Source organism: Fundulus heteroclitus, chromosome 1 (genome assembly GCF_011125445.2).
Source record: "Fundulus heteroclitus isolate FHET01 chromosome 1, MU-UCD_Fhet_4.1, whole genome shotgun sequence".
Lineage (NCBI taxonomy): Eukaryota > Metazoa > Chordata > Actinopteri > Cyprinodontiformes > Fundulidae > Fundulus > Fundulus heteroclitus.
The window spans coordinates 21510450-21525280 of record NC_046361.1 but is presented as its reverse complement, the minus strand read 5'-3'; the positions used below and the strand labels follow the sequence as shown (position 1 = coordinate 21525280).

Here is a 14831-nt window from a genome sequence, read left to right as displayed (position 1 = left end):
GCGCACGTTCAGAAACGGGTCAGCGGGGCGTGAAATCACTAACTGAGAAATCCTGTGGAAAAGGGGTTTTGGAGCTCACTAACCCGCCGCGGCTTTATCCACAAAGTGTAACTCATTGTAGAAGTTGGCCAGTTCCGGGTACTTCTCCTTAACAATGAGAGCGATGTAGTGGAGCAGAGTCATTTTCCTGTCGGTGGACTTTGTGTCCAGCAGCTGCGCGGCAAAATAAATGAATAATAATGACATCATTAGCAAAAAAAAAACAACTACAAAACAATACACTGTTGGCTGCATTGGCTTGTATTTAACTCACCAGATCGAGACTTTGTAGTTTAAAACCATAAACGCTGCCTCGTTTACTGCTGTTCATGTAGTTTCCCAAAGCTAAGATGATCTAAAAGACAAAAGGAAACTTTTAAAAACAAGCTTTTACTCCTCAACCAGAACCGTTCCAACCCCGAAGGAGCGCGGCCGACCTCGAGCATCCTCTTCAGCTTTGGCGACGATTTCACCGAGCCGGACGCAGCGATTATGGCGTTGAGCTGCGGGGTGAGCATGCCGATGCTGTCTGCGAAGTTCCCGACGAAGGTGATGATGTTCATCCTCTGGGTGAGCCGCTCGATCTTGCTGAACAGCAGCATGAAGCGGTCCTCCTCCGCCAGCTGATCCAGGGGACGCCGCTCGCGCTCGTACTGACGGAAGACCTTCACCTCGCCCTCGGTGGGCAGGAAGCGCATCAGGCACTCCACAAAGTCCACAGGCAGAGCCTTCAGGTCAAACCTGTAGCGCAACATGACGTTTATCTGTAACCTGTTCAATGAACGACTCGTTTTGGTTCGACTTATTGCAGATGCATACTTCTCTATTGCTTTGCAGATCTCCTCTGTGGTCTTGTTGGCTTTTCGCAGCGTGATGGCTAAGTTTTTAGACCGGTTGGCGTCGAGGAGAGTGACTTTGTTCACCGCCTTCTGAGCGACTTTGCTCTTTGTGCAGGAAACATCCACAACCGGACCCTGGGCTCGGGTCTTAAACAGCTCCTCGAACTTCTCCAGATCCAGCTCCTGGACGAGAAACACATTACCGTCTCATTCTGTTGTATTCTATTGGAATCCCTTGTATAAACTCTAAAATAAATTAGTCTTTCATTGCAGTTGCATAATCTTATTTTTGTCACCCCCACTTAAAACTAGAAAACATTAAAGAGAACAACATGTGCTGAGGGTCCCTTTATAGAGTTAGCATTTGCACTCTTAGGATCTCACTGAGTTGCAACATGGCATCATGATAAGACGTCAGCTGTGCAATAAATTAACAGACCATTCAGCTACGGCCCCCCAAGCTTCATGTGGCCTTCAGATTATCTCAGGACCAGAGTACAGAGAAGAGTGAAGGGCTTTCCATGGCAGAGCCGCTGCATGCTAGACGTACATCACCAACTTTAAGGCGAAGCTGCTGCTGGGCTCTACTTCTTGGACTGCCAGTCAGTTTAGGGTGATTAAAGGAAACCAAAGTGGTGGATTTCAGCCTCTTTTAGCTATTATCACTCTAATTTATACTATTTCTTGAAGCTGATCAGATGTTCCAAAATCTTTTATGCAGTCTGACAGATGCCTTTATTTGTCCCTGAGTGTAAAACCATTTATTTTAGGCCCCTGACCACTTGCCTGGACTAAATGCCATACATACTTTGCCACCACCATTACAGAGGAGCACGGTAAGCCCACCTGATCTACAACTGTGCCCATTTCTTATTGTCACATTTCTAAAATATTTAAAAAAACAGGATGTTTAAAAATAATGTAACAGAGGTCTCCTCTACTTGGGTGTACCTCCAACACGCTCTCGTCATCGATCTCATTGAAGACGGTGCCGTTGATCTGATTGGGCTTCAGGGCCGTCCAGTTAAATACGGGCAGCCGGAACTTTGTCTTAATGGGCTTCTTGATTCTGATAGCTGGGGGGGGGGGTGTTAAATATATGGTTAAAATTAAAAATGAAGCTGTCAGGGGTTAAACGGCCCAGGAAAAAGAACATCACACGCATCTCACCTGACAGACCCATGTTTAGGATGACACAGGGAGAAGCGTCTGGCAGAGGAGGAGCAGGTGGAGGAGGCGGGGGTGGTGGTGGCACTGGTGCATCTGGGAATCATGCAGACATTCATATTAGAACACTATGTGCTATATTTACATGTATGTGACCTTCCTATTCTACGCAAGAAGGATCATTTTACTCTTAAATCAACCCCACGGCCCAATAAAGTAATATAAAGAGCTGAGTGGAGCCGTTCTGTACACACAGGAAAGCGTTTTCTTTGCTTCCCTTTCCTGTCTGGGTTAGCTGGGCAGTGCTGTGACCCATCACCTTGCTCCAGCATAGATCAGAGCTGAAAACAGATGCTCTTTGTGGGGGTAAAGTGAAAAGAAAAGTAAACTTTCACACACGTGTGTCATGAGTCATGATGCGTCACCTGAAACAGACGGCAGAGGAGGGGGAGGAGGCGGCGGTGGTGGAGGAGGCGGTGGAGCTTCACTTGCTGCCGGTAAGCCGGGGTCCAGTCCTCCAGGTTCTGTCAGCCCAGCTGTCGAACCCAGGATCAGCTGCCCAACGTTCCCCAGAGGGATCCCGATCCCGCTGCCCCCGCCGCCGACGCCCAGCGGCTCGATTGAGATGTCGCCGCCGGGTTTCTTGTGCAAACGGATGGTGCCCTGCTGCTCCAGCTCCAGGAGCCGCCGCTCGATGTTGACCTGCCTCTGGAACGCCGCGTCCTTCTCCTTGATCATCCTCCTCAGGGTGTTGACCTGGGTGCTGGTCGACTCGTACGTCTCCTGAACAGTCACCAGGGGGTGGTGAAGAGCGCATCGTGACGACTAGCAGTTTATAGAAACATCCTGTTTCCTTCTGACCCAATTTTTCATCATTGCAACTTATCTGAAACAGATCTTTGCTCAGACAGAGAAAAATCAGAGCCACGCTCGCGGGAGAAAGCTAAAAAGGATTCACGCCGTGGCCACCAGAGCCTACCCGTATCGCCTGCAGGTCTTTGTCTTTCTGGAGCAGAATCTTCTCCAAATCGGCGACTTTCATCATGGTTTCATTCTCCACCTCCAGCAGCTTCTCAGTCACCTGAGAAGACAAGACGAGCAACAGAGCCATGAGAGGGCATCTTTCCCAGCTCCACTCCCTCCTGGACACTGCACCGTCAATAAAAAAATGAGATGGGGCCAGGAGCGTAATGCATCAGGAACATGACACAGCTTTTAGTTTGGATTTTGATGACATTACACGTGCTGCTCTGGAATTCACCAAGAATCTTCCCTCTGATCCTCCCCCATCATTCCTGACCCCTGAGAACAGGGTTTGTTATGAAATTCCTCATATGATGTCAAGGCTGCCTACGACCTTTTCCCTGTGAAGGGGGCCTTTAGCAAAGCAGGCGTGGGATTGGAGGAAAAAAAAAATTAAAAAATGAACACAGTGCAGCAAGGACAATAATAACATTGTTCCTCGCACACTATTTTCCAGCGTTCCCCCACCCAATTATTATCCCCAACCAGTTGTGCAAAGCAAACACAGCGTAGATTTCTAATTGCCATGTAGAGACAGCCAAGTTAAGTAGGCACAACAGTCTCGCGGATGGGGACCGAGAGCAGCACTGGTGGTCCAGACTGGGTGGTGCACTTACATGGGACAGGTGCTCCTCCAGCTCCTCCACCTTCTCCAGCGCCGCGTTTTTCGTCTCTGCGTCTTCCAGGAGGCCGCCCACGTCGAAGACGTTGTCCAGGTAGGCCTGGATCTGCACCGATAGCTTGTCGCTCTCCGTGTGCTTCGATTTCTGACATTAGAAGGACTGATTAAGAACTAGCGCCACAGAGTATACAACCTGTGTTGCTTTGAGTGAGAAATAAGGGCTCCCCTCACCTCCAGGAAGTCGTCCAGTCCCAGCTTGGTGAATTCGAACTGCAAATGGACTCTGAAGTTCATGTCCTCGACTGAGTGGACCACGATGTTGATAAACTGCATGCACGCAACCTAGACCACAAATGCACACAGACCACGACTCCGTTTATACCGGGTACTGCGATCCCTATCTGGATAATAACATCAAATCCATGGAGTCATGCACTTACACCTGCCGGTAAAATGGGCTTTTACTTGTGCAGAGATGCAGATACGAACCACATTTTTTTATGCCAACTAGAAATTGGCTCAAAACCTGCTTGTTTGGCCTGAAACACATTCACACCCACCAAGAGACGTCTATGCATAAAACGCGGCTGGTCCTACCATGAAGTCGATGTTTCCGTCCTCGCTGCGAAAGTAATCCATCAGCCTCTCAAAGCGATGCTTCTCTTTACAAACCTGAAACAGAAAAGGTGCAACAATACAGTGTTTTTTTTTTTTTTAAATTCAATCAACACTGACAGAAAGTCTGTCTTTCACAAACTTTACTGCTTTAATATTGGTATTAAAATCAAATATTAATGTTATGAATAATAATAAGGTAAATATGGCTGCCTTCTGTAGGTTGGGACTCAGTATCCTGATGTCTGTTGAGGATGCTTGCATCTTCCAACATGCTAGCACTAGCATGTTGCTATTGATAGCTAGCATCGTTTATTACTTTAAAGTTCGACATTGTGCTCGTATTAGCCAATATGCTGCTATTAACATGTTGCTTTAAATACCAAACATTATGTATTACATGCAAGCTAGTTATTAAGATCCACCTTGCCAATATATTAGGACTAGGATGTTGCTATCAATAGCAAACATAACAGTATGCTGAGATTAGTTAGCACGCTCAGATTAGCCTATCTGCTAAAATTAGTCAGAACGCTCAGATTAGCCTATCTGCTAGTCTTACTTTGCGAGCTATTATCAGCATGTCTGCTAACCATAGCTAATAATATCTGTTATGCTAAATGATTAGACACTTAAAGAGTTTTAATACCATTATTACTATTACATTTTTATCAAAATAAAATGGAAAAAGAACTTAAATTACAGTCAAATTAACAGCTGCTGCTCTACAATTGAATCAACAGCTTTGCTTAAATACAATCTGCTTCCTGAGATTTCAGAGTCACCTGTCACCTGGTATTAAAGCATCATTTTGGAAAAGTAGCGCCACAGAATAATCGTTTTCACCCGGGACTTGATTAGCTCCTGCCTCTCCCAGGGGCTAAAGCTTGCGTGGTAATTGTCCCGTTCCAGAGTTCAGATGACGGTCTTAATCTGAGAGGCTAAGCAAGTCTTTGGGGTCCACCAGTTCCCACTGAGAGCCGATCCTTATCACGGTTCAAGCCTGACTCACATCTGGTGCCTTAATGAGGCCAATAAGCACAGAGCTTTACCCACAGCCCCAGTAGATGTGAAAATTCACCGAACTTTAATTTATATGTATGTGTTCCAAGTTCTTTATGCACAGTTGCAATGAGGGGAATTAAAGCAATTTAGTGATTTTTTATATTTTTCACTATGGTAAAATTTCAAGATCTATGGTTCTCAAACTATGGTATAAGCAGCGCTACATTGCTGCCTTTAGCATTGAAGGTTTAGTCTTTTAGGATAAATTAAAAAAAAAAAGGTAAATATGAACATGTTAACTGTGATGTAGAAGACAACAGCGAAACATAAAACGCACTTGACAAGCTAATACATTTCTACACACGTTATATTCAAACTGTACAAAAATAAAAAATGCTAGCAACATCTTTTAGTTAAAGGTATATAGCCACGTTATATGCTTATAAAAAAAGACCAAAAACTGTTTCATCATTAGAAAATAAGGTTATATACACCAAGCGTCCATCCTGATATTGTTTTGATAGTCCTTTTTTAACCTAAATAAAATCCCGGCAACAGGCGAGATGAGCAAACATAAACAGAAGTGGCACCATCTACCAGCAGTACCGCAGAACTACCACAAAGCCAGATGGCGACTACAAAATCTCTACCAAATAATGTTGGACTGAGTCTGACCCCTCTCAAATTGCCTCTCGGTAAAGCAGCAGCTCGGCATGATTGAAGACCGACCGTTATTAATCAAACAAACCGATGTGCAGCAACTCTATGAGCCTCATATCAGAACTTCACAGAGAAAGAAAATTCCCGTTCCTAAATGGAATCAGGGACACAGCATTAAGGTAAGAACCAACCAATCGATCTATCTATAATGTTTGCATTTAAGACTGTAGAGGCTAAGAAGAGCATTTCTATTACTATTATCCTTATTAATAAGGAAGTTTACTCATGTCAGACAACTCTGCAGTCACAACTAGGCCTTGGCAGCTTTAGCTTCCACTTCACTGAACACCAACGTTCATACTGTATTCCCAGCGCTACTCCTGTGTTTTGTCTCATGGAATCATATATTTCTTTAGAGTTTTTTTTTTTTTTTTTTTTTACACTGGATCTTCTCCATTGTTTCCTCACTTCACTGGGAGATGCTAATAGCCATTAGCTGCTTCCTTGTTCATCCCCTGCAGCACATGCGCAGTATTGTACCTCCATTGTTATAAATGAACATGAAAGGCTTTATTTACTAACAAGCTGAGCAAAAACAAAGAGTAAAACACCAAAATAACAACTAATACGCCAGCAGGACATGATAATCTTTCAGGTAAACTTTGTATGCAACCAGAGTGAGGTACTGAGGTAAAAATTTAAAAAGATGTCAAATAACGTGGCTATGCACCTCTAACATGTATTAGCAACATGTTTACCAAAAATGTTGCACAGTACTGTGAATGTGACTAATTTAAGATTCAACATGCTATTTATTTATATATATTTTTTCTTTTTACTTCAGCTGTAACTAAGTTTATATGTAAGGCAGCCATATTATCTTTTGAGGATGGGCTACGTCAGAATTCTGACTTCTAGGGATCCTTCGGTAAATTTCTTCCACATTTAAAGTTGGACATTTTTGATTTTTTTTTTTTTTTTTTTTTTTTTTTTTTTTTTTTATTGACATAGCTCCAAAAGTCCAATCCCCTGAGTCCTAATGTGGCCCCCCGTTTGTTTTACAAAGTTTGTAAAGAAGGTGGTACTACTTCAAAGTTTGAAGCCTCCGCCCTAGATTAAAAAAAAAAAAAAATCCACAAGTGAATACAAACAGGTGTTTTAAAAATGAGCAAACACTTTGCATTGGGCACCTCTTTGAAGTTGTCAAAAGCTGAAAGGATGATTTCATGACCTCCTCGGACAAGACAGACGGCAGCAAGGAGCTCGAGCACCAGCGCTTTTGTCCTGGAAGTGCAGGAGAATCTCATCAGCACAAAACTTTCCCAACTAAGACGTATGGCTGTTCAGGCAATACTCCACCGTGCCTGACTGCAAGCATTAACGTTAACAGGCTAGACGCTATAATCAATACCCAGTCAAGAGTAGGTGTTTACTGCTTTTTACGGGTTTGCGCTCATAGCCTTTATTATAAAGCGGTTCACCACTAATCTCTCTTTAGTAAACATTCCTTTTACAGCCTGCATGTGTGCCTCTGATCTCCGACTTCAGAGAGGAGCCGAGCCCCACGGAGAATGAGGAAACATATCGGATGAGCTTGCTGCAGGGTTTCTACCCATTGTTCTGCCCAGCCCTGGTTCTAAGGGGACGGGGTCCTCCGGTTCTTACCGTGAGTTCTTATTGTTCAAGCTGAGAGCTATTTCATTGACAGCATGTGCGTGAGACATGACCATATTGAAGCCATACTGCATGGAGAGAGACAGAGAAACAGACAGACAGTGTTCAGGATGTGGTAAAAAAAAAAAAAAAAAAAAACGGTATATTTTCGGCACTTGACAGCACAGGAAACACATCATCCGATCTGTGTCAGACTGCACCTTGCAGGACCGTGTAAAGTGAAATGCAGGTGCAGCTGCTTGATACCTGATAGTTCATGATTGCTCTCAAGCACATGATGCACACGTGCACGTCGTCTTTTTGGCTCACGAGCCGTGAGTTCTTCAGGGTCTTGCTGTTTGAGACGGTTCCGTAGCTGCAACAGATGGAGTGAAGTTACAAGTCAAAATCTTCCAGTGATTTATGCAAGGTCGCGATTCGTCCTCACGTATTTCGCCCATTTATCTGCCTCCCTCATGACTAGTTACAAGAGAGCCTCGCAGGGAGCAAGGAAATTACAGAGAACAAGGGTTGAACAAAACTTTTTCTGAGGTTGCAGCTGCAGATGCATGATGGGAAAGGTTTGGTTTCCTTTCCAATGCCAGGCGGCCAAAATGTGAGCTCATGCACCGCCGTTAATGTGACTGCATGGCACAGTCAACATTTGTGCACACACTTTGCCCCATGCAGATTCTATTCATTGGTACCACAATATGTATGCAGTGAATTAGAATCCAATTAAAAAGGACATTAATTTTAGTCATTCAATTTAAAACATAAAAAGTGAAACACATATGATATAAAGAGCTCTGGAATTTACTGGTAGACGTTTAGACATCGATAAAACATCACTGACTGTGGAGACATCTAACTGGACTAGGGCTGGGGGATATGGACCAAAAATAATATCTTGATATTTTTAGGCTGAATGACGATATACGATATTTATCTTGATTTTTTTTTCTTCTTCATAATGTAATTAGAAAAAGGCGTCTCTGAATCAAAGCTTTATCCCAAATGTCTCACAAGCAAATTCAGCTGCAGATAAATATGAGAAACAGCTGAAAAATAATCTACTGGAATACATAAAAGTATAATTATAATGCAACATAGACTATCTCGATATTAACGATATAGTCTCATTTTATATCTCTTTTTAAAAATCTATATATTTTTTTAAATCTCGATATATTGCCAAGCCCTGCACTAGACCTCAAGCAACGGGGATTCTGTGCTTCTTCACTCTTCCTCCAGTCTCTGGGAACCTGATTCACACTGAAATGTAAACTTTATTTTCATCTGGAAGGAGGACTTTCTACGGTCCTCTTTCTCCTAAGGCTCCTGACATTGTCTCTGGCTCAGGAGCGGCCTGATATAATGTAATGCAACATTTGCAGCCTACATGTAGGATTCGCCTCTGAGTGGCTCCTGATCTGCCAACCTTCACTCCTCGTGAAGCTCCTCCAAATTCTTGAATGGATTTTGCTATTTTCATCCACTCACCTTTCCATAAATATGCCTAATCACACCACTGACTGGCAAGCTTCCATAGCAAAGAGCTTCTGTGGCTTACTCTCCTTGTGGCGGCTGCTAGTGACTGTCTGCTCCACAGCTATCTGGTCAGCATTCTTCCCCATGATTGTGTAGACCATAACAAAGCTGGAGCTGAACACTTGTTCTGCTCGTTTCCTTTTTGGGCTCATGCAATATGGCAGTTTGCTGAAAAACTAAATTCTAGGTTTTCATAATTGTAAGTTATCATCAAAATGAACAGAAATACATTTATCACTCCGTGTGTAATGAATCTATATTTTAAACTGGATTCCTGACTTTTCAACTATATTCTAATTTACTGAGATGCACCTTTTACATGCAGCTATGCTAAAACACAGTTTATGTCAATTTACCTCTAAAATAAATAAATTCATAAAGCCTCGTCGTCTTCTTTTTAAATATGCACTTTAATCACCCTTAACATCTAACATCTCTTAGATTCCTCTGTATGCTGTAGTGATGAGGAGACCTGCCAGACATATGTTGCTGCTCACAGCTGGCTCTCATGTGTAGACAAAAAGGATTCACATCTGGCTGGATGAGCCATTAACAATGAGACACACAAAGAGGCAAAGGGTCAAAGATGCTCAGCTCCTATGTTTGATCGAGTTTATGCATAAGAAGACCAAGACATAGACGACCTAACCCCAGAACTTATCGAAGCAGATGCCTGAGAGGGTTGCATGCTAATTCGTGTTTACAGCGTTCAAGGGTAAAAGCACAGAGAGGCAATAAGAGGGAGAGCTAAAAGCGGGGGAGTTACGTACCGCAGGACAGACTGGCGGGCAGAGCGCACCAGCGTGTTGCAGAAGGGTTGGCTGCCCGTATGGTGCAGATCCTCTATGGACCTGCTCCATGATTTAGCTTTGTCCAAGAAGCCATCCTCCCCATTTTCCAGCCCCTCAAAATCCAACCTGGGCCGCGCGCATCCAGACAGAGACAGCCGACAACAGAAGCACAGGGGAGGAGATGAGGGATGAGGGGAGGTTAGGTTAGCGAGACAGCTTGGTAGCAAGCCAGGCGCTATCAGAAGAACTGGAGGACACGGGAAGTTGCACGGCGGAGCTTAGCACAGAGATTCGGACACATTTCAGGCAACATAATGAAGCTAAACCATGTAGCAGCTCTCCACATATACATTTGCTCTGCGACAGAGGCATTCAAACAGTGCTAGAGAACACGTTCCAGATGCACAGGCAGGGTCCACACAAGCTCAAACAGGACGCAGCAGCTGGATTCATGGCCCATCCCAGTTCCTCAGGAAAGATTTTGGGCAGGAGAGGTGTGAAGGTGTGGGTGTACTCACATGACAGCACACTGGGCAAAGGACAGGTACTCGACCAGGATATCAAGACCTCTGTTCTCCTCATTGAGGAACTCCCTGACCCACCTGTGACGTATCAAAGCAGAGAGGGGTTACCAAAGCAGGCAGGAACACGCCTTCACTGTGCACTTGAGATCTGCTTTTTACATCTTAATTACAAAAAATATAAAAGGAAGCAAGAAGAAAAGCTGAGATTGGTGTGATTTTAAATCTTCAGAAAATTTTCAAAAAAACAAAAAACTGCAAAAGCTGGAGGTAGAATAAAGGCTGCAGGAGATGAAAACAATTAATCACAGTGCAAAAATAGAAAATGCTTAAAATGAGAAGCCGTTATAAAACACAATGCACTAAAATGACTAAGTGCAAGATCAATGAATGGAGTAATGGATGACAGACGTACTGCAGCTGCAGTATAAATAGGCGCATGTGTGTAATTAAATGTAACGCAGACGCTCACTGATGCAGATGATTGCAAACGTGTGAATATATCATCAGTGTAGTCATACTTTCTTAAATTAAGAGAGCTCACAAGGATCAAAAGGCAGTTCTTGTTACAGAAGCTTTTAAACTAAGGATATATACAGTGCAGAGAAAACGATTGATACACTTTGAATTTTTGCACATTTTGATAAGTTACAACCACAAACTTCATTATTATTACTATTATTATTTATTATTTAATTGGAATTTTATATGATAGACCCACAAAATTAGCACAAAATTGTGAAAGTAAGAAAAAGGGTCACATTCTAAAGCAAATAAAACTCTAAAGTGTGGCATTGAACTGGGATTTGTCTGCTTTACTCTGATACTCAAAAAGAAAATCTACTGCAACCAACCAGCTCCAAAGGCCACTTAATCCGTAAATAGAGCCCTCGTTTATGTCCTTTAATGTCAGCGCTGAGAAGGCCTCAGAGGTTTGTAAGAAAACAGTAGTGAACAAGGAGCATCATGAAGACCAAGGAATGCTGCAGCTCAAAACAAGATTAGATTATAAAACATCTCACAGAGAACGGATTCATTTGTTAACCGAAAATGGAAAGAGTGTAGCACAACTGCTAGACCATCAAGACATGGTTCACCTAAATCAATGGGCTGGCCAAGGATAACATTACACAGAGAAGCAGCCAAGAGGCCCATGTTGACTCTGGAGGAGCTGCAGAGCTCCACAGCTCAGGTGGGAGACTGTGTACAGCAGAGTTTTAAGTCAGGCACTCCAGATAAAGCCATTGTTGAAGGAAGAAAGAAATCCATAAGTCCTGCTGGCAGGACTTATGGACAAAGAGCCAAGGTTAAAAACGGAGCGTTTTGGACCAAGGAATATTTACGTGTTAGAATGAGCCGGCGGTCAGAATCCAGACCTAAATCCAAGAAAGGATCTCCGGTAAGATTTGAAAAAGATATACAAATAAATAAAAATGTTTACGGATACCCTTCATAAAATGTGTCTGACCTTGGCCAAAAGAAGAAAAACAGACAAAACATTCAGAGTCCTGCGGAGCTGGTAGACTATGTAGCCGTTTCCTTCCATTTTCCAACTATACACTACTTTGAGTTGGTCTGTCATATAAAATCCCAGTAAAGCAGATCAAGTTTGGGGTTGCGACACTTTTCAAAATGTGGAAAGGTTCTCGGGGTATACTTACTTTGGCAAGACGCTGCACATCGCAATAGCTTTTGACAGAAGAAAGAAACCTTGTTTCATATCCTCGCATGTGGATGAAGAATACATCGGCCCCCAGTTAATGGCTGAGGTTCATGAATTAAATCTAACAATCTTCTTATGAAAGCGAGTTCTCTAAATACTCATGGGGAGTCTCAGGAGACAGCCGTGGCTGTGTTATTCTTCCTGGCAGCAGTCAGACTATGAAGTAAATACGATATTTCTTCAGATTAATCTGGTCTAGACGCTCGTGGACATTAGATAAAAAAACGAGGTAATATGGAGTTTCCAAAGAGATGTATTTACAATTTAACTAAATAACTGCATTGCATTAAAGACTAACAATGTAGAAGATAGTTGTGTAAATTCTGTTTAAAAGTAACAAATAAAAACCACAGTCATATTTTAAGGAACCCAAAAAATGCGTATTTATAAGTTGAAATAATTATTTTTTTATTGGACCTTCCTTCTTCTATTGATTTTTCTGAGTTTCAGTTCTTTATTACAGGCGTGATATCCTGTATGTGTAATATGATCAGCTCATTAAATAAGGAAGGAAAGGTCTGAACTACAAATGAGCTGTTTTTAATTCATCTAGTTCATAATCAGTGTTTTCTACAGGCAAGAAGAAAACACTTTTCTTTGCTAGAAGAGCACCAGCAGAAGAGGGGGGGAAAAAACCGCTGGAGGTATTTTCCAAGACGTTTTCCCTGCCCAAAGTGAAAGAATTGGGGGAAAAGGGTCCATGGAAACAAAACGCTTCAGATTTCTTTCACTATCCAAGTTCTCTTTTCCAGGGAGAGAACCGACTCTAAACAATGGAAATCCCATTGCACCCGGAGAAAGAATGTGGAGGGCATATGGCAGAGAAGTGGGCCCAGGTCGAACCCCTGACACTCCACGGTATTTAGTCTACCTCCCCCGCAGACCCCCTTTTTAGCTCCTCCCTGATTCTTCAGGAAACTCCTGGGGGTGGGGGGGGTTGGATTGGGGTAAAAGGTTCTTAAAATAGTCCAAAAATGCTGTGAATGATCACCGTCTGCCTGTCCTCTGATGGCGAAGTCTGACTGGAAACCCATAGAGACTCACAAATGAAGCAACAAGGAGGGAGAGATGAGAAGATGAACAGAGAAAGAAGAAAAGGCAAAGATCACCAGCTTATTGTCCAAAACTTCCTTATCCCTACTGACCTGAGACCCCCCCCCCCCCCTTCACACTTTCCTCTACATCTGTCCAACTAGTTGCCAGTTCTGATTGTCTTGGCAATGTTAGTAATAACACACAGCAAGGCTTGAGATTCCCTCTCTGTCTCACACACACACACATACACACACACACACACACACACACACAATAATACAACATCTGTTAAGCTCAGACCTGCCCACACGAGTCTTCTGAAAATATTCCTCTTTGTAGCTTTTTTGTGCTTTTATTTACAAAAGACCGTCCTAGAAAATACATTAAAACTGATATTTACATTCTTTTTATAGGCTCCGAATCATCTCAATCCTCTTTTTACGCATGACACCGTGCAAAAGTTGGACTTCCTCTAATATGCATGAAATGCCCACGTAGAAAAGTCTCTTTGTGTGTGTGTGTGTGTTTTTTTTTTCTTCTTCTGCCTTTCACCGAGTCCAGCTATCCCATGGTCAGCCTGGCTTCCTGTCCTTCTGGCGTACACAAAAAAAAAAAAAAAAGCTTCCTGCTTAACAGTTCGGAGGAACAGACCAGGCATCACAATGGCTCCCATCTGGGCATTACCAGGACCGGCTCCACGAGGCAGAGCTGCAGAGCTTGCTAAGTTAGAACAATAAGTGTTGATCTGGACACTAAAGCTCTGGGACCCCGTAGCAGCCCACAAAGGAATAGCCTTTACAAAAGAAAAACAATTAAGCCCCCCCCCCTCCCCAAGCATTGAGCACCGGTAGATACAGCTGTGCAGCTCATCAACAGATCAGAGTTGATTACCCGATGTGGTTGGTCCGCAGCGATATCTCCAGCTCTCTCAGGACTTTTGTAGATTCCTGGACGCGCCGGCGAAATTTCTTAAAAAAAAAAACACGATGAAAACAGAGTTAGCTGCAGCTTCACAATCGAGACAGACTGTTATTTAACGGGTAGTGAGAGATAAGACACATTGCTCTAAGATAAGACTCCACCGACGCTGCACTCGGTCTTCTGGGACAACACCTGAAGTCTACGGTGCCCGATAAAAGTGATCATGCCTCTTAGAAGGAGCCACGACAAAAAACTTCAAAGCACTTTTAATGGATTTTACGAGGTGGACCAACACACTTTAGCACGTGAGGTTGAAGTGGAAGGAAAATGTTACATAGTTTTTAAACCCTTTTCTGAACAAAAATCTGAAAGGTGCGGCATGCATCTGTGTAACTTCCACAAGTCTGCTGTGTTGCTGACATTCTTTTAAAAATAACCCTCTACCTAAAACTCCTTCCATAAAGGTCAGACTTAAGAATTACAACACTAATGGTAGTCCGGGTGATAGATTCAATCCACCTGAGCTGTGGATCTCTGCAGCTCCTCCAGAGTTACCGTGGCCCTCTAAGCTGATTATCGCCCTGCTCGCCCGTCCTGACCAGACGGGGAAGACAAGCATGTCTTGATAGGTCTTGCTGGTGTGTGGTCCTGTTCCCATTTTTGGAC

The 14831-nt window shown here is 43.2% G+C and overlaps 1 protein-coding gene across 5 annotated transcripts in view; it reads right to left on the bottom strand.

Moving 5' to 3' along the window:
* The window catches only part of fmnl3 (formin-like 3), a 47856-nt gene that overhangs the window by 10341 nt on the left and 22684 nt on the right, over positions 1 to 14831 (bottom strand). For 4 of the 5 annotated variants that reach the window (XM_036137787.1, XM_036137794.1, XM_036137807.1 and 1 more), the window contains exons 4-20: positions 14136 to 14212; positions 10484 to 10567; positions 9945 to 10091; positions 7891 to 7999; positions 7636 to 7712; positions 7161 to 7254; positions 4288 to 4362; positions 3922 to 4032; positions 3686 to 3835; positions 3025 to 3126; positions 2471 to 2828; positions 2049 to 2141; positions 1830 to 1954; positions 859 to 1061; positions 477 to 780; positions 314 to 394; positions 84 to 213 (exon numbers count right to left, since the gene is read on the bottom strand). In XM_036137787.1, coding sequence (XP_035993680.1) covers positions 84 to 213; positions 314 to 394; positions 477 to 780; positions 859 to 1061; positions 1830 to 1954; positions 2049 to 2141; positions 2471 to 2828; positions 3025 to 3126; positions 3686 to 3835; positions 3922 to 4032; positions 4288 to 4362; positions 7161 to 7254; positions 7636 to 7712; positions 7891 to 7999; positions 9945 to 10091; positions 10484 to 10567; positions 14136 to 14212 — 2320 coding nt within the window. The remainder of the gene's footprint in view (positions 1 to 83; positions 214 to 313; positions 395 to 476; positions 781 to 858; positions 1062 to 1829; positions 1955 to 2048; positions 2142 to 2470; positions 2829 to 3024; positions 3127 to 3685; positions 3836 to 3921; positions 4033 to 4287; positions 4363 to 7160; positions 7255 to 7635; positions 7713 to 7890; positions 8000 to 9944; positions 10092 to 10483; positions 10568 to 14135; positions 14213 to 14831) is intronic. The other variant, XM_036137811.1, reaches the window with a different exon arrangement.